Below are 24,467 nucleotides of genomic sequence, written 5' to 3'. Positions count from 1 at the left end.
CTGGAATAAAGAGTGTCAGAACTGGAACAATATTCAAGAATAAATGATGTAATAGTGACAGGACTTGAAACAACACACCAAACTTATGCAAGAGCAACAGCCACAGAGAGTGGAGAACCACCTGAACAAGAATTAAACAACTTAGAAAGGCAGGTAATGGACTTCCTTGGTAGCAAAGAGATACATCTAGAGGCCAAGGACATAGAGGGATGTCATCCTCTTCCACGTAAAAATTAAAATCAGAAACCTGCAATCCTTATCAGATTTATGAACAGAAAACACAAGAAAGAACTGCTGAAACAAAGAAGGACGCTGAATGGAACCAATGTATATATATAAATGAATACCTAATCAAGAAAAATGCAGACATTGCAATGCAAGCAAGACTTCTGAAAAAGCAAAAGAAAAAACAGTCAACATGAACTTCAAACTGTAAGGTATTCATTTAACTGAATGGGTCTCTGGAGCAGGCAAAGATTCTGATCATTAACACTTTGATGCATGAATTATGAAATCTTCAACCATGATTTTTTAACAAGTTTTTTCATTCATCTTTAGGTGTGAATGAAACAAATTTCAACAAATATTTTTGTAACATTTAATAATTTACACATAATTTATCACATGCCCACCCCAGTGGACAGTGTGCATTCTGAACATGAAATATGTTGGCTTGACTTACTGAAGTCCAAAGGGAGAGGCTCAAATGCAATAAAGTCTTCAACAGCTGTGCTTAATAGCAAAAACAAATAAATAACAATTTTGAGTACCTGTCCACTGTAGTGACCATTATGCATCAGAGGGTTAAGGAACTAACAGAACTAGAAAAATACAAATGATAAATGAATATATAAAACAAGTTTACAAACTTTGGTTAAGATTATCAGAATTTATGCTTCCAAACTTATTTTGGATACTGTAAAAACAACATGGATAACTCGGTTTGATATTGGTCTTGATTCAAACTGGCAAAAATCACTCAACTAAAATGGATACAGATGATTAAATATGTGATATTGACAATAAAATAGATGGAAATTTATATGAATTAAACATAAGTTGTGATAATATTGGAGAAGAACAATTGAACTGTGGGAGAATGACTGAGGACACAATGTCACTTATCCACATTAATAATAGAAGCTTATTTCCTAAGTTATTAATTATCAAAGATTATTTAAATAAAAAAAATTAAAAAATGTAGTGTGATTGCTATAACAGAGACTTGGCTCAAAGATGATATGATGGATGAAGTACAAATGGAAGGGTATGAACTTTATTTTGTAAATAGAAAAAATAAAAGAGGTGGTGGGATTGCCCTGTACATTAAATCAGATCTAAAATGTAAACTAGTTAAGGAAATGACAATGATGGAAGATAATGTTATGGAAATTGTAACGGTAGAAAATCAGCAATGAAGCTGCTAAAAATACTTTAATTAGTTGTGTTTATAGAGCACCAGGGTCATGTATTTGGACATTTAATGAAAAAAATATTGAATTGGTTGATCACATTAAATACAAAACATTATTTCTATGTGGGGACTTTAATATTAGTTTAGAACATGAGGCTGGACAGATAACTAAGGATTTTGCAGATTCACTGTATAGTGTAGGTTTATTTCCCTTGATAAACAAGCCAACTAGAATTACATCTCGGACTGCAACAATCATTGATAATATATTCACTAACAATAAGTGTCATGGTCTGTGTCTGCATCTCCCCTCATGTGTCTCCTTGTGTCCTCCATTCGTCTCTAGGTGCTCCTTTTGTGTCTTCTAGCGCCCTCATGTGTCATGTCTGCGTCTTCCTCATGTGTCTCCTGGTGTTCCCCATTTGCCCCTAGATCTTCAGCCCTCTAGGTTTCCCTCCGCAGACATCCCTCTCCCAGGTCCTGTGCTCTCTTGGCCCCCTCTTAGCCACGCCCCTGTAGTTTTCTTCTCTGTAGTGTTTTCCTTTAGTGTCAGCTTCCCCTTAGAATATTAGTTATGGTTCATGCCTTCTAGTCTTTTGTTTTTCTCTTAGGTCATTTTCCTTTGTTACAGCCTTTCATGATTTAGTGTGTTTTTTCCCACCAGTGTTTTCTTCCTCCTCCCTGATTTAGTAATTGTGTTCACCTGGTCCCTCTCCCCACACACCTGCAATTCATCTCCCTCTCATCTTCCCAGTCTATATAAGCCCTGTCTTGTCTCTGTGTGGTTGTCGGTCCATTGTTGTTGTCAGCGTTGTTTTGGTGCTCTGTGTGAGCTTTTTGTCCCATTCTCAGACTTTTGTGCTCTAGGTGAGCTTTTGTTCAAAGTCTCAGGTTTTGGTGCTCTAAGTGAGCTTTCAGTGTCGTGAGTTCCAGGACTTTTGGATTTTTGGCTCGCTGCCTTTTTGGATTTATTTTTGTTCTTCCTACAGTAAAAGGATTTTTACTTTATATCAGCTCCTGCCTCTAGTCATCTGGGTGATCTGCATTTTGGGTCCTAACCATCCCCTCAACGTGACAATAACGATGATGTCAGGAAAACAGGGATATTAATGATGGATATTAGTGACTACCTACCTGTTTTCGCAGTCTTCAAAAACAAACATTCCATAAAACAAAACATCACCATGCACTACAGAAGAGATACATCAGTTATAGCCATGGAGGCATTAAACAAAGATCTTAATAAACAAAACTGGAAGGAGGTATACGTCAGTGATGTCAACGCTGCATACACATCCCTCTCCACTGTTGAAGTCATATAATAACTGCAATTTAATCAAATCTACAAGTAAAAGGGGAAATCAACCTTGGATGACTAAGAATGCTTGTGCAAAAAAGAATAATGTATATAGGAGTTTGTTAAAATTGCAAACAAGGGAAGCAGAAAGATATAAAAAATATAAAAATAAATTGGTAACAATAATTAGGAAGCAAAAAAATGATTATTATGGTAATCTATTGAATCAGAATAAAAATAACACAAAAGCTGCTTGGGGAATACTAAACAGTGTGACTAATAGAGAGAAAACAAAATCCAGTATTCCAAATCCCTTTGTCAAGGACAAAAAAGATATTTATGATAAAGAAATCACTGATGAGTTTAATGATTTTTTTGTAAATGTAGGTAGGAGTTTGATGGAGAACAAACCAATAATAGAAGATAAATTGACCACAATGATTAGTACTGTCAATAGTATTGGCCTTGACAAAGTAGATAAAGAAGAAATACGAAACATTGTAAAAAAAACTGTGGAAACAAACGATCATCCGATTATCAGGACCTGGACATGATAACTGCTAAAACCATCATGGAATCTGTCATTGAACCATTCACTTACATTTGTAATCTATCACTTTCTATTGGAAATTTTCCTGACGCAATGAAAACAGCGAAAGTCATTCCTTTATATGAGAGTGGTGATAAACATAGTTTCAATAATTACAGGCCGGTGTCACTGCATCCACAGTTTCTAAAATATTGGAAAAAGTATTTGTATCAAGGTTGGATAAATTCATCAAAAAAAAAATATATATATATATATATACAATGAACAATATGGGTTTAGAACTAAACATTCCACAGCAATGGCAATAATGGAATTAACGGATAAAATATAAACAGCAATTGACAATAAAAATGACTTTGTTAGTGTTTTCATTGATTTGAAAAAAGCATTTGACGTCATTGATCACTCAAGGTTACTTCGAAAATTAAGTCAGTATGGAATAAGAGGTGTGGCTCATCAGTGGGTTAAAACTTATTTAGAAAAAAGGAAACAGTTTGGTCAGATAAAGGACCATAAATCAAAACTATGTGAAATTAATTGTGGAGTGCCACAAGGGTCGGTCCTCGGACAAAAACTGTTCATTTTGTTTGTTAACGACTTGGTAAATGTATCTAAGACACTCGGTACCATTCTATTTGCAGATGATACAACACTGTTTTACTCAGGATCAGGGGCGGCGTTAGGCCCGGCTACTTGGGCTCAAGTCCCGAATGTTTTATGAAAAGACTAGTGAGTTATGTGAGTGTGTGTGTGTGTGTGTGTGTGTGTGTGTGTGTGTGTGTGTGTGCGAATTTAGAAGAGGAAAAAGTTTTAAATGAATCTGTATGTGTGTCTGACAAATGGAAATTGTATACAAATTGATTATTTCTTCTGAAAAAGGGGACAGAAATTATAAGATGTTTTTCTTCATTCTGCTCCTTTTCGTTCAAATTTGATTTGTTGTTATGTATTTCTTATTGTTTATATGTTTTATTTGTTTTTATTTTGAATGAAATAAAAAAAGAAAAGAAAAAAATGCGGGAATGTGGACAAAATAACCACATTTAAAGTAAACTGTGAGAAAATACTATAACATAATAAATTATCCATTGAAATTTATATATATATATATATATATATATATATATATATATATATATATATATATATATATATATATAATACTTTCCTTACCTTTTTTATCGTTTAAAATAGTTTAATCGACATGTTAAACTCGGCTTGAACTTTACTGCAGCATATGGTATTTAAACATTAAAATCACTTTACCGTTGCTCCTTTGAGTCCATTGGAAGTCTCTGATAGTGACTTTATTAGATATGTCACCTCTTGATGTATTTTCTGTTTTTTTTTTTATTAGAGACCCAGACGTGGAAGGTGTGATAATGCTATGTCCTAAGTTTACATAGAGCCCTCAAACGCATCACAACATTTAAAGCAGAATTTAAAGCAGCTCTGCTGTCTCAGCCCACTCTGCTCCAGCCATTCAGAAAACCTGACAGCATCTCTGGACTATATTATCCAGACATCAAATCCAACTGAACAGTATCGTGTTTTAATATCTGTATATGAGCAATTCTTTCTCTAAAGTGGACCCTACAGTCAGGCCTGTCACTAGCAAAGATGAATCAGCAGATTGGATGCTCGATGGTTCCCACAGCTGAATTGCTCTCTCTTTCTCTCTGAGTGAATGTTTGCATTTTTTTAAATGTTGAGTTGGCCTTACTCACACTCTACTACCCGCTCTATTTGTGTGGTTGTTTGCTGAGTAGGCTCTGGTTGGTATGAGTGTGATGGAGCCACATTTTCCTGGGCTTTAGAGCCATTTATGGTGAGGTGGGAATCCCACGCATCTCCAAACATCACCATCTGACGCTCTCTGAATGGAAACTCTTCACAAAGAGCTGCAGCATAAAAGACGATGGTCACGGGCCTTTTTATTTTATCTGGCAACGCTTTCCTTTAGAGGGATGAAATTTTATTTTAAGGCTTTTGGTTGTCCAACTAATGAAGTGAATTAAAGGTTTATAGGAACAGACTCAATTCAGACAAATCCAGAGGACGGTTTGTGAAAATCAGACATGTTTGGTGTTGATTGGAGCACAGCAGCATTCCCATTGTCAGCGGTCTTATTGGTTCAGTCTTCTCTGAGGATTTAATCCCAACAATTAGCTCCGACACCTGGCCAGAAGAAACCTCCATGTTTCTGTTTGGTTCTAAACAAATAAATTAAGATATTGATGATGGGAATGAAGTCAAACTAAAGGAAAAGGACCCAGTTTCAGATAAAACATGTTAATGAGTATAACATAAATAAATTACATTTAAATAAAAATATCAAATTAATAAAAAAATATTTAAATGTATATTGTGGCAAACAAAAAGCAGATGACAGTTCAGGGGTCAGAGGTCATAAGCCTCAGACTCAGGAAAGTAGCTGTTCCTCCGGCTTTTTGTCCAGACTTTAATGCTGCTCGGTCTTCAGCGTGTAGGAAGAAGGGTGACTAGATCCTGGGCTGGAAAGGTACTCCATCAGCCTGAGACCAGTTACCCAGACCAGACTTTGGAAGATGATCTCTTTGTTTTACCACATCCTTGTTTAGATTGTTTGCCATCTTCTCATCAGAAACCTCGTCCTCTCCCCTCGTATACACGGACTCATACATCTACAGCTCAAACCCAACAGCAGCAGCCATGGACGTAGTTTTGACTTTAGAAGTGGGGAGGACACAACCAGCATGAGGACGGGGAATCTTTAAAGTAAAAATATGTAATGGGAAGCAGGCTTGGTCCTAGTGCTTGACCAGTGTCTATTTAATATAGTGTAATGTTGTTTTTGGATGGTTAAAAGTGCTGCAGACAAAAAAATGACTTTGGAAAAAGTGTGGTCTGCCGTTCAGAAGGTCCAAAACCCGGTCTTCAACAAATAGTTAAAAAAAAAGACCTGGAATGTCTCTGCTCGCTTTTAAGGGTGTAAATAAAAATGTGTGATTTGGTTTGGTATGGTTTGGATCCACTTTAAAAACACGTGGAACCAACAGGCTCTCCACACGTCAGAAAAAGTTCAGATCCTTCTGGAAATCTATCAGAGGGGCTGAAGGAGGAATTCCATCAGTAAACTAGATCCTCATCAGTAGCAAAGCAGCATGTTGAAAATAAACATCACCATCCTGATGAATTTACATTATTGAAACCAGCCTAGAGTTTGTCTGGCAAACAAATGCACAATTTAATACGTGTGCTTTCCTTTGATTACCAGCTACTGTTACTGATATTTTGGGATATAGTGACCCATTTTACGCATTTACCGTATTAAATCTTTAAGCTTTCAAAAAGTGAGATTTTGGCAGATTACTTGGACGATAGCTTTTATTAACAGTTTCTAATCTTGACTTCACAGCCATACTGATTGTACAGAGTTGAATTTTAAAGTTTCCGTGTGTGTTTGAGACACAGTGGGGGAGTGTAATCAGGTAGGCAGGACCATGGGGTGCCAGGGCCACACAACTCACGGGATGTTTGATTTGGCCTTCATCTTCAGCCTCCGCCTCCTCCTCTCCAGCGCTTTCTGCTTTTGATCCTCGTCTGTGATTCATCAGCGTGGCGATCTGACATTCAGGTTTCAGTGTGTGAGCCGCCCACTCCCACACAGAATCGTAAAGGCTTGTAGAGCGCAGCCGCAGTCAGCGGTGGAGCGGCTCCAGCTCATTCAAAACAAGGACGACAGCAAAGGGGATGGAAGGAACCAACAAACAGAAGACAGCTTCAGGTTTTGTTCAAATAAAGGTTAAAGGTTACACAGCAGTTTGAGTTTGTTCCTTTTGTTGTGATTTTTTTTTGTCTAGCAGCTGAATGTGTTAATAAATAAGAGAAATTATAAGTTTTAACAGTTGACTCTGTAAACAGTGGTTAATGTTCCTTTGTGAAGATGTGATTTAAAGTCATTTTCCAGATAATGACAGAGTTTCTGTCACCATGAGATGAAACAACTGGTCCAACTGTCACTTCATGCCCAGAATAGTTGGGAAGTTTGCAGGTATGTCATTTTGTTCCACCTCTAACCTTCACACATTCACCAGTTTGGTGTTAGGTCACCTACAATTAAACCTGTACTGTAGAAATGGGGCATTAAAACTCCTCACCAATTCCTTTCAAGCCACCTTTGAGCAAATATAAGAATTCCAGCTGGTAAATTAGAATTTTTATAACCTAACGTTTGACCAAATATGAACTTGCTCCTCAGTAGTTAAGTAAATTTAATAAATAGGGTTAGAAAAGGATGTTTTGATGGGTAAATGTGTTTTTTTTACTTTTGGAAGGTTATTTTTTCCTCTTTAGTCTCATAATAATCCTTCTGAAAACAGGTGCAGCGCATTATCCAAACACCCACATAAACAGATTTGTCTCACCTATTAACTGATTTTATTAATATTAAGAACCTATTAGAAATTAAGACGTTGAACTGCCACGAAGACAAAGATGCCTTAAGTTTATTTCTTGTTGTCGCTCACTGCCACCTAGTGCTCACCTACTGAATTACAGCCTTTTACTACAAAGCAATAAAAAAACATTTTATTGTAAAAAGGATGTACAGAAATTTCCAAAATAACTCTACGAAACTGAGTTTGGTGCTGCAGGCCGACAATCATCAGACTTCAAACGATTTACAGATTAGTTCCATTGATCTTCAGAGATACAGAAGCTTTAAGCCTGGTGGAAGCAGGCTGCCACTCCTGCACAGGGACATAATTACAGCTGATGATACTCAGTGGGGTAAAATCCAGGTTCTGCAAAGCTGGGGGAGATTAGGAACTGTTGTCGGTGTCAGAGGACACACACTCAGCCCTTTCTTCAGTGACGCTGAGCTAATCCACAAATGAGATTAGTTAATCTGCTGCAGAAGGGGTCGGGTTGAGAGTGGAGGCTCAGAAACGGATCTGGATGTTGGAAGGTTTTAGAAAGTTTCAGACTGGGTGAAATAACTCACCACAAAGCAGCCAAAAGCTTTAAAGATTAATCAAGGGTCAGTTCACACAAACGGCAAGAAAATCAGTTTTTCACACAGTCTGCATAATTCTATAGCAGTCAAAATCCAGATTAAATCAGATTAAGAAATTGGTTTTTATATTCTCCCACACAGCTCTTGTCTCTGTGTTGCTAACTTGGATGTGCTTTCAGGACAGATGAATCGCTTTCTTTAGCTTCACAAATAAAAACCAAAGTGTGATGGATGCACACAGATGAATGCTTGTGTTTTGGCAGAAAGGCTCGAGTTGGACTCAAGTTAAATTAAAAATTTTCTTTAAAGAATTAAGAAAACACAAACGGCATACAAAATCTTGAATTAGCCGATAGAGTATAAAATGATTTCACGGTAAACACTGAGCACAAATGAAACTTCAGTTAGGCACATTAATCTGATTTCACAGGTCTTCCAGGATTTAAGGGCCCTGCAGTGACCTGGTCCTGCCTTTGGGGTCGGCCTGCAGCAGACGAAGCCTACTAGCCACCAGATGTGATGAAGGAAGCTCTATTAGCAGCTGCTGTAGCTTCAACAACCTCTGAGGTGTCGGGAACAGAGTCTGTGTGGTTCTGATGGGCTTCAGCTGAAGGAGCTTAGTTCGGTTTCTACACAGACAGCATCTCTCGCTCTGGCTTCTTCCTAGGCTGCTCCTTCTCTGAATCTGAAAAAGATTCACAGACTCAGATGAGACTCTGCTGTTTCACACAAACACGAGACTCACCCAGAGTTCACGATGCAGCCACGGCTGCCCTGGGGAGCACTGACAGAGGCGAGGCCCGCCAAACACTGGTGCCACCGGTCTCTCGGACCACCAGCAGGAAAGGTTAAGTGTCTTGCCCAAGGACACAACAGAAGCATTCTCTGGTGGGTGCCGGGATCAAACCTGCAACCTTCCGATGACCGAACACCCACTCTACCTCCTGAGCTCCTGCTGTCCCATAATATAAAAGGACTCTGAATTCTGAAGAACTTCTCAGCACCACTGTAAGGAATTTTACTTTTAAAAAGTAATCAGTTATAGTTACTAATTACTTTGTCAAAAAAGTAACTCAGTTATAGTTACTAATTACTTTGTCAAAAAAGTAACTCAGTTATAGTTACTAATTACTTTGTCAAAAAAGTAATCAGTTATAGTTACTAATTACTTTGTCAAAAAAGTAACTCAATTATAGTTACTAATTACTTTGTCAAAAAAGTAACTCAGTCAGTTACTGAGTAACAAGATTATAAAAGTAACTAATTACTAAGAAAAATAACTATTTTGTAACTTTTTTCACAAAAATATGAAAGAAGAACAGGAACCCTTCCTTAATTAAACTGACTTATTTACCATATATTTGCTATAATACTACAAACAGGACAGATGACACGTATCTAAACTATTCAAACGTCGCTGTGATATTTAACACGACCCCAATAAAATAAAATTTATATTTGCAAATAGAAAACACCTGTGAAGGGTTCCCGAGTCTTTAAACTGTCTCTTGTAGTTTTGCACAGTATTCTAACATTTCCAGTTTAGCATAATTATGTGTTTTTATTAGCATTTCTACTTTTCATAATCTAACAGCACATCTATGAATAATGTCCTCAAAAAGACACTAGAACAGGCACGGATCTGATGGAGGGCTTGGATTTACTGACTTGGGTCGGACCCAAACACAGAAGAGCTGAAAGTGTGTGGTGAAGACACACAGGTAGCTGTAACGCCTTAGTGCCCATGACGTTTGAGACCGATACAGTCCGTGTTACAGCAGGACTAAAGAAAGGATCAGGAACAGGTTCCAGTTGGGTGATCTAGGAAGACAGCAGATTGGAACAAGGAATGATTGAACAGACGTGAGCGGTGAACAGATGGGCGGACCCTGAAGCTCCGCTGTCACACCAAGAAGAGTACGACTGCAGACCCGCAGATCAGATTCGTGTCTGCAGCAGCGAATCTGCGGGTCTCCGGGTCTGAAGCCGCAATTATTCCTCACGTCTTCCTCGTTTCTCACTGGCCGTGACGCGCTTGGATAAGAAAAAATCCACTTCTGTAGCTCCTGATAGGTTGATGACAGCTTCAACACACCTGAATTATAGAGTAATGCACGTATTTTCTTATCAGTAACTGAAACGGTGTTGTGACAAAAGAAGACAGTAACTAATTAGATTACTTGTTACTGAAAAAACTAACTTTTGATAGTAACACCATTATTCCCATCACTGCTGAGGACTAAAACTTCTATCCTAGCTCTAACTAGAGCAGACCTGCCAACCTTGTCAAAATTATTAGAGCATCACATGCGCAACATTTATTTATTTATTTATTTTTTATTTTTGGCAGACTTGCAACTCTGCAGCTTTCCAAGCTGTAAGGTCCCCGTTCACCGGCTGGAAACATCTTCTTGAATAGACCAAAGAATCATTTATTTTAATATTAAACAGTAAAAGTCAAAAGTTGCAGTTGCTTACCTTATATAATATGTGTGCTTATACAAGCTGATAGCCTCAAGTAACATTGAATTATTTCAATACCTAATTAATCAAAAATAATTCAAAAAAATGTTTTAATATGTATTTATTGGTAATAATTTATTTTGTATATTGCAACAGGTGGTTCTGTTTTCAGGAATGTAATATTAAATTGGCTTAAAGCACATTATGCACACACCTCTAGGGCTAACTTTTACATTTCCTGCCGCTCCCTGGTGGCTTACGTCCACATCGTAATTGCAGATTAAGCAAAACGCATATAGTGAGGTAGTTTAGAGGGTTGCAAGCATGGCCACAATTTTTTAATTAGAATTGTTTCTCTTTAATTTGGCAAAAAATTCTTCCCGTTTTATTTTAGCCATTTATTGTTGTTTGTTTTGTACAAAGCTGAATTGGTTCCCTTTCTAGTTTCTAATGTAGAATGGTTAATTCCAACTAATTTTTCCACTTCCTGCATCTTTAATCTGCTCTAATTATAAAATGTTTTATTGCATGGGTGACCAATATAAACTCTGCTGCTAGCATCATAACCAAACTCACAAAACATCATTGAAGAAAGTTGCCTTCCTTGGACTTTCACTAATCTACTTGTTACGATCCCCGAGTTCCCCAGCGCCCGGCTTCTACTCCGCTCCGTTACAGCGCCATGGTCAGCACCACGGAGAGCGCCCGGCCACACTCGCGCAGCTGATGCCCATCAGTAATCTCCCGGCTGGGGCGGATAAAATCAACGCTGCCCCGGAGAGACGGATTGAGACAGAGAGAGATTGAGACACGGAGAGGACGGAGAAGGACGGATTGAGAGGACTGGAGAGGAGAGGATTAAAGAGAGACTTGTGTTTGAGAACTTTTGGGAACGCATAGTTGCCCCCAGATGGTTGATTTCCACCTGCTTGGGAAAACCTATTCGTTTTCCTCTTGCTCTTAACAGAGCTGTGGGTGAGTTGGTTCCCCAGTGGACTTTTTGGTAAGCTTCTGTTGTTCCTGGTCCCATTTTTGGAACCAGTGAGTTTTAGTTCTCATTTTATTGCTCTAAGTTACTTAAGTCCTCATCTTTTGTTCTCTGCAGCCTAAGTTGAACTCCCCTTCGTTTATTAACCAGGTTTTCTCCCTTAGGGACGCTTTTTGTTAATAAAACTTCTCCTTTGACTTGGTGTCAGATCATTTTCTTTTTATTCTCACGTTTCTGTGTTAGACCTCCCTGGATCCTAGACCAGGTTGCGGTCGTAACACTACTAAAGGTTTCACATTTTACCAACTCATTCATGGATTTTGCTGTTCTTGTAGAATAATCTGGTCCAGGTCTGAAGAGTCCAGGTGTTGTAGTTTTGAGCCGAGTCGATTCTAATGGTTCTTTTTGGCTTTTTGCAATAATTTAATCTCTTGTTCTCATTAAAGAATTAAAACATCAACAAGCCACCTCTGAGGTGACCCATAAACAGGGTCGGTACACATAACTTCAACAGTTAGCTCCAGTTTCCAATGTTGATTTGCAAAAACCGGACGTTTTAACACACGGTGGCTACAGTTCTGTTGTGTGTGAGCGGGGCGCATCGCGGGAGCGAGCTTGTAGTGAGCACGTGCGTTTTTGCAGCTTGCAAGCCGCGGAGTGATAGGAGAAATGGATTTTAACAACAGAACCGAGCAGAACACTGATGTAACGTCGGTGCGAGTTTTAATTAGCAGCAGGAGAGGGAGGGAGAGTGGGCAAACACAGCGAGAAACATGGAGGAAGCCGACTGATTGTAAAGTATTTTAACTAAACTGCGGTAAAGCGTGGGTGTTTTTATCCTCCTCATTAGGAAAAGTGTGGGTGCTAAAACATTTACATCCCCCATGGGTGCAACGACTAGGCTGGTCCGATCCGCTGACACACATACACACACACACAGATTTTATCTTTTTAAACACCAGCGAGTGGGAACCGGAGAATGGAGAGAGAGGCAGCGGGCAGGACGTAAGATGGAGCAGGGAGGAGGGGGGGGGGGGGGGGGGTTACGCTATAGGTTAGGCAGAAATGTTTTTCTCTGCTTTTCTATGATGACTGGCTTAAACTTCTTCACCACGCTGCTGAGTCGTATTGTAGACACGAGAACCACACGTGCGCATTTGCTACAGAACTCACGTGTCTGCAGCTTTTTGTGTAGTTTAGAGGGGCGAGTCGTACCAGCGTAATTAGATGCCAAATTGCGTACTTGCTACGCAAAATGTGTACAGGTTGGCAGGTCTGCTAGAGTCACCCTACATGGGCTCAGGCGTGGCGCTACGCGAGATTCCCCAGGGAGAACACTGAGAGAGATTCACACGGAAAAACATGTAACGTAGAGCTTTACAATGAACAGATTTTCTCTGAAGCTTCAAATGTATTTTGATGATGATGATGATGCGACAAACGGATCTGTCTGACTACATCGGCCCAGGTGTTGGTCTACCTGTCAGGTTGCTTCTATGGTGAGATTTTGAGGCGAGACAACGTACCTGGTTTCTTCTCTGCAGCCTCTGGGACTTCTGGCAGCGGCTCTGATGGAACTTCGGGAAGCTCAACGTCTCTCTGAGAGAACCAGATCAGAACCAGCATGAAGACCACAGCTTTATCTTGGTGTCATGTCATGTGTGTGTGTGTGTGTGTGTGTTTGACCCAGACTAACCTGAGTGATGGCATCCAGCTCAGCCAGAACAGCATCCTCGTCCTCTTGTGACAGCGAGCCAGCAAGCATCTCATCGATTTGCTGCATCAAGAGAAAAAAATGTACTTTACAAGAAATCGTGCTCAGATGAAAGAAAATAAACCTGTAGGTCTCCAGGTGACATCATCATCTAATTCAAGAGCATTACCCGCTGGTACTCAATGGAGTCCTGGGTTTCATCCATGATCCGCTCCACCTCTTCAATAGACATCACCTGTTGGGAGAAACCACATCCCATCACACCTCGGAGCCACAGCGGAGGACCATCCAACACTTAAGACTGCTCACCTCGTGCATCTTCTTTAGACATTCGTTTCCAATTTTTAACCCGTCAATAACTTTCCTCTCGATCTGAGCAAACTCCAGATCCTGAACCTGAAACCAGCAGAAGAAGAAGAATTCATGTTGTTCTGGCTTCAGCCTGAGCTGCAATGCTGCCTCGCTGAGACTACACCAAAGCCCCGCCGGCCGCTCACCATCCGCTCCAGGTTGCTTATCTGGTTCTCCGTCTTATCCAGGAGCTGGTCCTGGTACCGCTTCTTCTTCAGCAAGAGGAGTGCTTTCCTGTTTGGTGTAATAGTAAGAAAAAAAAAGTCAGTTCATGTAAAGACTCTGTGATAATGAGAATCACTGTTTCCATGTGAGGGTTGCTTTTGAGACACAATGTAAGTTTTTCTACACAATAAAGCTCGCTGCAAGTGTTTAATACTCATAAATGTTTCAACAAAAATAAAGATTATTGATAAGTTCTTAGAATTCAGCTGCTGACATTTATCACACAAAAACCAGGAGGAAACTGAACTGGTATTTAGTTTAGACTTAAACATATGAAACTTAAAATAAAATATGATCCAAGCTAAAAAAAAACCTGTAGGAATATTCCAGATGTGCTCAGCAGTGATCAGAATTAGAAACACCTCCAAGGTTGCAGGTGAAATAGCAAACTGTCTGATTGATCTTAGTAACACAGAGAAAGATGATCCCTCAAGCCATCACTGCTGAGTTTAAAGGCAGCATCCATGAATATTATTATTATTATCACCCATTACTGCAGACGTTCAGGTGAACTTACACTTCCATCATTTCTGTGAGACAAACATCATTCTGACCAGAATGCAGATCAAAAATTTCACTTTTGAAATGTGAAAACAAAAATTTAATGTAAACATGTTCATCAACCATTCTGTGAGCTGTCTCTGCAATCAAAACCAAATATGGCCACTTAAAATGACATGTTTATGACTGACAGGTCCTTATCCAGTCAGAGCCATTTATGTAAACCGTTTGTGTTGCTGACATTTTCTTCCACTCACTCTTTCTTGCCATCTTTCAGCAGTTGTTTGGCTAAAGATCGCTCCTTCTCCAGCTGCAGGTTGATTTTCTTCTGATACTGTCTCAGCTTGTCTCTCTGCTGCTTCAGTTGCTGTGAAACAGAAACAAACTGGAGTCCTGCTTCAAGTGTTGGAAACCTCACATAGTTTAAACACAGTATCTGTCAGCGGACACCCAGGCAGTGTCGAAGTTATTTTTTACTTTACCGATTTTACACCAAGCCAAGACAAATTTGCAAAGCTATATTTACACAAGTGTTAGGGTATGTTCCCGATATTATAACGCCAAATTAATGCGAGGCTCAGTGAAAGTGACGACAGGTTGATTAAATCTGTACCCATTGTTAGGGAATTGTCAGTTTTATAAATAACTCATTTCTCAATGCGATTCCCAGAACACCGGCACCCATGTTTACAGTAGTTGGCCTGCTAACGATTAGCTCGCTGTCACTTACCAAAACGGCTTTATCTTGTTCCGTCACTCGGGACTGTTTCTTTTTTCCAAACAGATTTCCCATCCTGACACAGCATATCAACTAGGACCAGCGACCATAGAAGGACTCGATGTAAAACGGTTTCGATTTGAAACTACTTTCTACAGGCAGGGTTGGCTTGCTTCTCCTCCATTTTTGTGTAGTCATCAGCGTCCACACCCACACCAGGAAGTGTTTACTGCCCTCTAGTGGTCAAACGAGGAAACAGCAGCACCAAGCTTTTAATTGCAATCTGAAGTTATTATTATTTTCTTTTTCATTATTATTTTTTTTTATTCTTGATTTCTTTAGTACTGTGACCTATTTTGTTCCTATTTAGCAGCTTCACCCTGTTTGGTTCTGACCCAGGGTTCTACCAGCTGATGTTTCCCGAGGATCTCAGAGACCTGCTGGGTGTATGTACTGGAAGGAGATCCAACATGCACTTTGGCCCCATGCCACTGAGTTATTTATAAACTTTGTCTAGCAGCAGCATTCTGAATAAGCTGCAGTTACTTTAAAGTTATCCAAAAGGGTTCAAATGAAGGCAACTGGACTTCTTTGGTTTCTTGAAGACGTTTCGCTTCTCGTCCTAGGAGCTTTGTCAATTCTAACTGGAATATGGGAGAGTCAAGTTTATAAGCTGTAGCTTTCTGCTGTGATTTAACAAGCAGAAACTACTCTGGGTACCCCGTCTCTCCATCCCCTGATGAGTTGTTAGCCTCTATTGAGAGTCATGTTGATTAGATGCAGGAAGGTGATGTTCTAGACTGAAACTGCTTAGGAATGAGATTTAAAACTGCATCGTACGTTCTAGAAAGGTGAAATCTAAGAGGAGGGCTTAGAGTTCACCCATTAATTGACAATGGAAGTAAACATGGGCCGTAAGTTTTGCTTCGTTTTCAGCCGAACTCTGGGAGACAAAAGCAGCAATTGGTTCTCGGAGCGAAACGCCCGTGCAAGAACATATGACTGCAACAACTCAGTCAAATAGGCCAGGGCCAACCCATTAACACCATTGGAAGAAGTTTAAAAAAAATTCTAAAATTGACAGGTAGCCAATGCAGAGCAGCCAAAACTTGGTGTCACATGTTCTGTTTTTCTCTTGCCTTTGTGACAGGGTGAGTGTGGCAAGGTGGAGAAACGAGGGCCTGGACGGGATTTGATCCCCAGACTCTGGGATGACGAGTCACACGTGCTAAGCAGCCAGCCAAAGGGACATCCCCTTGGTCAAGTAACCAGGGCGCATGATCAGTCGGGATACAGTGACAGGACGCTCACGCTGTCACATGAGCATCCTGTCACTGTATCCCAATTGATCACGTTTCCTGGCTACTTGGACTGGTTAGCACGTGTGACTCTCACCCGGGAGTCTGGGGATCGAATCCCATCCGGGCCCTCATTTTCTCCATCTTGCCACACCCTCTAAGAACCTCGGTGCCTCATTCTGAACAAGCTGCAGGTGAGCTACTGTACCTGACCTACACCAAATAAGACAGAGTTGCAGTCGTCTAGGTGCTGGATTTCATGAGCTGGTCAATGAAATGTTCATGTTCAGCGCCTTGGGCTTCCTGACAGGGTTGTGGAAGGCGCTTTATAAATAAAGCTTTGATTGATTGATTGATTGATTGAAAGCAATTGATTTTATTTTTTCCAACATTCCAAGCAAAGATGGGAGCTCCCATATGTCAGATGGAACGCACCCGGTTGGATACATATTGGATTTCTGGAAGAAGTGGAATATTATGTTTCTTTTCTTTCCATGGAAGATGCTGAAGACATGGATTTTTTTATTTTTGATTGCCAGATTTCTGCAAATTGGAGCAGGCAGTTATCTAGTATATCAGAACATTATGGAGCTTTTGGGGGCAATTGGAAAACTCCCTGAACTCTGAGAAGGTTGCTGCTGTGCTTTAGGCACTCAGGCTCAGACGTTACTCGAGGGGAGTAAAGTGGATGCTCTGTGTAGCGATTCCACTGCTCTACACAGGATGAATTTCATGATGGGAGAATGCTAGTTTTGTGAAGTTATGATTTGATTGTCTGATAAATGTTGCTTATTCACCCCCATATATTTTTAACTCTATCCTTTTCCTCTCCATCATTCTTTCTGCTTTTACAACATACTCACCCCATATCTATATAGGGTTTTGTATGATAGGTGGGTTTTGATCCATCCTGGAAGTAGACTGGCCCAGAGCTGCTGCTGGCAATGATGACTGAAGGAGTCAGAGCGTAGGCTAAAAAAACATTTGAGTGTCAAATTTATAGAAGATTTACAATCAACCCAATACCTGATTGATGATTCATTATATTTACATGCAGAAGAAAAACATTGTCCCGAGTCTCTCAGAGAGAGAGAGAGAGAGAGCGCGAGCGAGCGAGAGAGAGAGAGAGAGAGAGAGAGCGAGAGCGCGATAGAGCGCGAGAGAGAGAGAGAGAGAGCGAGAGAGCGCGAGAGAGAGAGAGAATTTTTTTTTTGCTACACTTACTGTAAAGAAAGTGTCATGTTGAGGATGTTTAGGACCCAAATATGCAGAAACACAGGATGACACGAGGCTGGAGATGATAAAGTAAATATGCTTTATTTTGCAGGACGAACAAAAATAAATCCAAAGGCAGCAAGCCAAAAGTCCAAAAATGCAAAAACCCTGGTAACAAAAACAAAAGCTCACTGAGAGCACCAAAACCTTGAGACAAAAGCTCAACTAGAGCACGAAACAACGCTGACAAACATACAATGGACCGACAACCACACAGAGAGAAGACAGGGCTTATATAGACTGGGAAGATGAGAGGGAGATGAATTGCAGGTGTGTGGGGAGAGGGACCAGGTGAACACAATTACTAAATCAGGGAGGAGGAAGAAAACACTGGTGGGAAAAAACACACTAAATAATGAAAGGCTGTAACAAAGGAAAATGACCTAAGAGAAAAACAAAAGACCAGAAAGCATGAACCATGACTAATATACTAAGGGGAAGCTGACAATAAAGGAAAACACTATAGAAAGAAACTACAGGGGCGTGGCTAAGAGGGGGCCAAGAGAGCACAGGACCTGGGAGAGGGATGTCTGAGGGGGGAAACCTAAAGGGCAAATGGGGAACACCAGGAGACACATGAGGAAGACACAGACATGACACATGAGGGCGCTAGAAGACACAAAAGGAGCACCTAGAGAGGATGGAGAAACACCAGGAGGCACATGAAGGAAGGGGCAGACGCAGACCATGACAGAAAGGGGATGGAGCTCTGTTTAGAAGGTGGAGAGAATGAAACTGAAAGTATTCAGTGCGTTCAGACTGCATTTTACAATCTATGAAACAGAAGGAAAACAAGGTGAGTTTAGTCCAACAATATTCTTGTGCCCGAGTGAGCTTTCACTCTGTGGATTGATTTATGATTCAAGATTGATTAAGTGCTTTGTGGCCAGCCAGGCCAGGTGTGTACTGTTAGGGTTTAGGCCATGAACAGAGGCAGAAAAGAGATTTAACTTTTGTCTTTCTATTTCACTGACCCAGTGGAGACCAGCATTGGTTTGGCGAACATAAAATAACTGAAGACGAGTTGATTATGAGTTGGTTATTAAACTGTTTTTTTTTCCCATTTCTAGTTTTTATTGAATTTTACACTTTTGCCTGTTTTAACCTACTTCTTTTGTTTGTGAAGCACATTTGTCAACCTTGCTGTGAAAATGTGCTATACAAATACATTTGTTTATGTATTTGTTTGAAAGGATCAATGCATATTCAAGTTTTGTTTGACATCATTAATCAGATTGTTTTACGTCACACCCCTCTTAGGTACGTTTTCTGAAGAACTGACTGCAACAACTTGATTCTTTGTGAATAAAATCAAAAATATCAGGGCAAGTTTTTCACCTCCATCCACTTCCTATTCTTATCCAACCACCTTCCTCGTAATCATGGTCCTTCTTTACTGTTGTAAATTTCCATGACATGTGTGTGAACCCAACTTCATGCCCTATTGATATTCTTCCAACCATGTTGCTCCTTAAGATGTTTGATCAAATTGGCCCATGCATTGTAGATTTTATTAATTTATCCCTACAATCTGGCTCTGGACCATCTGTTTTCTTTTGAACCTATCCTTAAAAAACCCAGTTTGGACTCATCTCAGCCTAAAACTCACAGACCCATTTCTAAATGACCCATTAACTCTAAAATATTGAGAAAAATTGTGTCAGATCAGCTGATTAGTTTTCTGGAACTACACAACAGTTTTGTCAAATTTCAATCTGGTTTTCGTAAAAAGAATTCAACAGAAACAGCTTTGCTTAAAGTTTCCAGTGACATCATGATGGCTGGAGACAACGGGGAATTCACAGTCTTAGTGTTGTTAGATCTTTCTGCAGGTTTTGACACTGTAGATCACAACTATGGGATTAGATTTGTGCCAATAGGATCAAGAAAAACACTTTGGAGAGCAAACAAATTTTAAGACATTGAGAGAAAAAACATTGGTTTCAAAAGAAAAACTTACGATCTGAATCAGATTCTTAAAATGATCAAGAAAAACACTTTGACGGTCAAACAAAAATTAAGAAATTGACAGAACAAAAATATTGACTAAAGGAAAAAAAACATGTTTCAAAAGTAAAACTTACTATCTGAATCAACTTCTTAAAATGAGTAACAAAGTATGTTTCCTTTTTCTGTTTGCCTCTGTGTGTTTTTGTTATCAATTTCCTTAGTTTTGTTCTCGCTGCTCACAGCTTTGCTCTCACTACCAGATTTGCACTTACACTGTCTGGCTTTCTCCTTTGCAATCCCTGAGTTTTTGGTTGCAATTCTGACACAACCCTTTCGGGTGGGCGGGACTTCTGAGAAGTCCTCTCCCATAGGACAGTGGTTTCTCTTGAGTGACAGTTCAGTGACCTGGAAGTGATTACTTGATTATTATTGTAACCCAAAGCATAATAAGTCATTTCAGTAATTAAAATAAATTTATACTGAAACAAGATGATTATGATGATGATTGTAATAACAGTAATAAAGTCAAGAGTTTATTAAAATTATTTAAAATTATTATTGTGAAATCTTGAAGTGTCTTTCATCTTGGGACGGGACAGCAGCAGATAAAGATGATATTCAGCAGACATCATGGGTCCTGGCGGGTTAATCTGTGGGCAAAGTTACAGTTCGACCCAGCTGGGAAAATGTGACCTTTGTCACAAATTAGAGGCCATTCATGACGCTACAAATATATCACTCCAATTATCTTCCTGAGACCAGTGTTTGTGAAAACATGTCAAATTGCCAACCTTTTTTTAATTGTAAAAAAATAAAAACCCTTAAAATTGTCGGATTTGTTGAGGGCATCATCTTGTGCAAAAACAAATAAACTATTGTTAACTGCAAACTGTTGACAATGTGCTCGAAGTTCGTGACGTGTAGTTTTTCCCCCAATGATCAATAATTTTTTGTCAATGATCCATCATCAGATCATCTCTGATCACTGCAGCAGCACTTTCTTTAAAGCTTTTTAACTGATCTATGTGCCGGAAGCTCTAAGGACACTAGTACAAACACGATGTAAGATCCTTTCATGTAATTGTAATGTTTGTGCAGCACTAAAACACCAGACAGAATAACATGTTGCTCTCAGCAATGATTTATTGAAGTAGTCAAACAATCAGCTGAGAAAATGCTGTATCTCACTCCCTGCACCACTGATGTCTCTTACCAACTTTTCTAAATATTTAATCACACAACCAATGTGTCTCTTAAAGGAACTGTAACAGTGTAATAGCACTCACAAGAACCCCTTACTGATTACATTACAATATTTACAAATATTTTCAGGTGTTTTATGACTCCTAATACATAATAATCCCTAATAATTTTCCTGATCAATTCTGTTGGTTTATTATATTTTTCTGAGCCGAGTGACTTTAAACTTATGACAGAAAATGTTTTGCATTTTGCAGTTGGTTGTTTTTTTTCCACACAGATTACTGTCACAATAAAAATGTGAATAATGTGTCAGCAGTCACTACAAAACCCACTGTTAGGTACAAATCTACAGCAAGCAGGACATTGTCCTATGTGGTTCAAAAATGGCCTGCCTGAAGCATTCCTATGTCTACCAGTTTGGCAGACTGTCACACTGATAAGCCTCATGTCACAATAATCAATTCTTAGTTTTTAAATAACATGACTTAACATATACTGATATTTTCGAAAATGTAAGTGGTAGATAGCCTGTTACTGATGTTTTTTGGTAGCCTGTTGAGACCATAGTGAACTAGGGCTGCCACGACTAGTCGTCGCATCATGACGATGTCGACAAAAAAAAAAGTTGACGACTAATTTAACAGTCGACGCGTCGTTTATTGTATGAGCATTTTTAAAATCTCGCCTGCTGCAGCACGTTTGGCACATTCGGCACGTTTGATTCCTGCCCTGCTGCTTATATAAGTGGAGGCACATGCGCTGTAGTGCCACTCCAGCTTAGCGTTCGCGCAGAATCACCGGAGAAAAAAAAAATCATTGCAAATCGACAACGGAGCTCGAAGGTTTGGGAGCATTTTATGAAAGCAACTGAGAAGCAAGTAGAGTGCAAACTCTGTAAGGTGAAACTCTCATTTCACGGGAGCACATCAGCGATGCACGAGCATCTTAAGAGGAAGCACGTGATGGCGGAGAACGAAGAGTCGCCTCTGTAAGTGTTCCTTTTAGCTGCTAGCATCATATGTGTAGCAACAGCAGTAGTGATGGTGATTATACATTTAACATGTATGTATATGTCACATATTAGCTCTAATGTTACAGACACTAATGATTTATTTTATCCCGCTATGTTACAGTGCTAAAAGAAAGCGCTCTTCTACAATGGACGAGTTTCTCACAAGGCCAACCAAGTGCACACCGCAACAAGCCAACGCCCTGACCGAGGCCATTTTGAACATGCTGGTAACGGACATGAGACCCCTTCCATGGTTGGCGATCAAGGTTTTAAAGATATGATCAAGATGTTTAACCAAGAATACTATGAGAACTATCTACCAGGCCGATCACATTTCACAACACTGATGGAAAGGAAATATGAGACGACCTTTGAAAAGGTGTGTATTTGTGTGCGTGTGTGTGTCTCCCTATCTCGATACAAATAAAAAAATTGAATTTTATGCATTTTATGATAGAATAAAGTTTGCTGACTGAGCAATTTAGAATCTAATATGTTAAAGCATAATATATTTTTTTCTCCATGTTAAATCCTAACCTGCTTTATGAATTAACAATATATCGGCAAATGAACTAACTTTACTATATTTTATCTTTGAGGTAAAGCAGGCCCTCAGAGCTGTGACTGGTTCCCTGACCCTGACTGCTGACGTGTGGACCAGCCGTGCTACAGAGGCGTACCTTGGTGTTTCCTGCCATTTTCTGAGCGAAGACTGGAACATGAAAAGCTTCAACCTTTCCATCATGCGAGGAGAAGCACACTGGTACAAATATAATGACTTGGATAGAAGAGGTTTTAGCTAAGTTTGAAATCCTGCCTGTTAAAATAAAAGCAGTAGTTCATGACAGTGGGTCAAATATGGTGGCAGCAATGAGACTGCTTGAAGAGAAACATGGATGGGCCTCTTTTTTTGTATTTTAGTTTTTAGTTGCATACATCTGATCTGTTTGACATTGTACAATTTGTATTAACATGTTGCAAACAAAATCAATTAAAAGCAGTTTGATAAGCTATTGTCTTTATTACTAGATGGCACATAACTGATCACACATAGAACTAAAAGCTCATGATGGGTATATTAGAGCATCCTGGTGCAATAAGCGATACTTTTATGAATGACACGATTAGTCGCGACTAATCGTCACCAAACTGGTGACTAGTCGACAAATAAAATGGTTGTTTGTGGCAGCCCTATAGTAAACCAAACAAAGAATAACAAGCCACTAAAGCTGCTTTCACATCTGGGACGGCCCGGTCCTGCCCAGGTAAGGTGTAATGTGTTCACATCTGGGTAGCTTGTTTTTTTTCCCCACACTTAACCGGTCTTTTTCTCAGACCTCTTCCCAAGGCGGTCTGTTTCGGGCTGAACTGACCCAACACACCTACTGCCAACTGATTGGCTGGCTCAAATTCATGCCCATCATAAGGGGAAGCCTCCGATTGGTGAATAAAATCAGTTAAGGAGGGCTTTTCGTGTTCACGATTCGTTATCATTCTGAACGCTGTAGCGTAAACAATGCCTCTGACAGAAGCGCGGCAGCTCTGTCTCTCCCTCACTGAGAAGTGCTGTGAGCCCACACACAGTCTAACAGAGATAGAGTTGCAGAGAACAGCAGACAGACACAGCAGTGAGAGAGCAGGATGCAATATCAGAGTTAGAGTCTCGAAAAGCAACACTGCTCACACCTGCCTTTGTTTACTAACTTAAGAGAGACAGAACGGACTTCACTGTATGTCTATTGTCCCGCCCACGGGCTCTGAGATTTCAGCATTCTTGAGAAGTATGTGTGAACAAAACCTACTGGTGCAGGCCCCGAACTGATGACACCCAGCCCAGATGTGATAGTAGCTCAACTGTGAAAGAAGCCAGACTGTTGCTTGTGTCAACATTCCACATTTACTCCATACCATTTACATTACAGCTGACAAACCTGCATAGCAGGTAGGTGGATATGGCACTACAGTTCTAGAAGCTCATCAGCCAAGACGTCACCTAACCGTTCAGATCCAGCAGTGAAATCAGCATGTGTCCATTTTGATCGTACGGCTGAGAAACACTAAAGCCAGGCGTACACCGTACGACATTTTCACTTTGTTGAGCACATTTTCTCCTCGTGCAAAAATCTACAAGATCAGGGCGAGTTTGGCACTGAGCATCGTGTAGTATACAGTAGTATACGATTAACACCACGTGACCAGCTACCAATCAGCAATCGTAAGCTCGCACTAACTTCTGGCATGTCTGATATTTTGCTCAGGTGTTGCACTGTTGACGCAGCACTACGAGCAGCTACGACCCAAAAAGTACCAGAACTGCTCACGATGCATGCGCAAACATGCACCAAACGGCTCACCAGCTATTTACCTATTGACACACATCAGTTGTTTTTATTTATACACTGTTTTTTCACACACAATGACGAGGACGGTCAAGACAGCATGTTTATGCCAAATTAAACTGATAAAACATTGATTTACTTTCTTTCTTTCGTCTTCCTCAGCCAACCGCCAT

At 39.9% G+C, this 24,467-nt stretch overlaps 2 protein-coding genes across 7 annotated transcripts in view; both read right to left on the bottom strand.

Annotated features, from left to right (window-relative positions):
* The window catches only part of baiap2b (BAR/IMD domain containing adaptor protein 2b), a 77,377-nt gene extending 69,718 nt beyond the window's left edge, over positions 1 to 7,659 (bottom strand). For all 6 annotated transcript variants that reach the window (XM_054749464.2, XM_054749469.2, XM_054749472.2 and 3 more), the window contains exon 1: positions 6,771 to 7,659. In XM_054749464.2, coding sequence (XP_054605439.1) covers positions 6,771 to 6,854 — 84 coding nt within the window. In that variant the 5' untranslated portion in view covers positions 6,855 to 7,659. The remainder of the gene's footprint in view (positions 1 to 6,770) is intronic.
* A 539-nt stretch (positions 7,660 to 8,198) lies between these two features.
* chmp6b (charged multivesicular body protein 6b) lies at positions 8,199 to 15,513 on the bottom strand. Its single transcript, XM_015962142.3, has 8 exons — positions 15,230 to 15,513; positions 14,757 to 14,866; positions 13,920 to 14,007; positions 13,732 to 13,818; positions 13,592 to 13,657; positions 13,405 to 13,485; positions 13,235 to 13,307; positions 8,199 to 8,942 (listed from the first exon to the last, which is right to left on the bottom strand). Exons 1-8 carry the CDS (start codon positions 15,290 to 15,292, stop codon positions 8,887 to 8,889), a joined length of 624 nt encoding a protein of 207 aa, XP_015817628.3. The 5' UTR covers positions 15,293 to 15,513; the 3' UTR covers positions 8,199 to 8,886.
* Positions 15,514 to 24,467: the final 8,954 nt, after the last annotated feature.

The sequence above is a fragment of the Nothobranchius furzeri genome, chromosome 16, assembly GCF_043380555.1.
Source record: "Nothobranchius furzeri strain GRZ-AD chromosome 16, NfurGRZ-RIMD1, whole genome shotgun sequence".
NCBI classification, from domain to species: Eukaryota; Metazoa; Chordata; class Actinopteri; order Cyprinodontiformes; family Nothobranchiidae; genus Nothobranchius; species Nothobranchius furzeri.
The sequence above is the reverse complement of the archived record's forward strand: the minus strand, read 5'-3'. Positions and strand labels throughout refer to the sequence as shown.

Bases quoted from the DNA above. Each gene is read 5' to 3' on its own strand.
- chmp6b (XM_015962142.3), bottom strand. From the start codon at position 15,292: ATGGGAAATCTGTTTGGAAAAAAGAAACAGTCCCGAGTGACGGAACAA. The intron at 13,486-13,591 runs GTAATGCTCTTG...CTCTTGATGCAG, and splicing joins ACTCCATTGAGTACCAGCGG to CAAATCGATGAGATGCTTGC. The intron at 8,943-13,234 runs GTACGTTGTCTC...AATCTTTTTCAG, and splicing joins GGCTGCAGAGAAGAAACCAG to ATTCAGAGAAGGAGCAGCCT.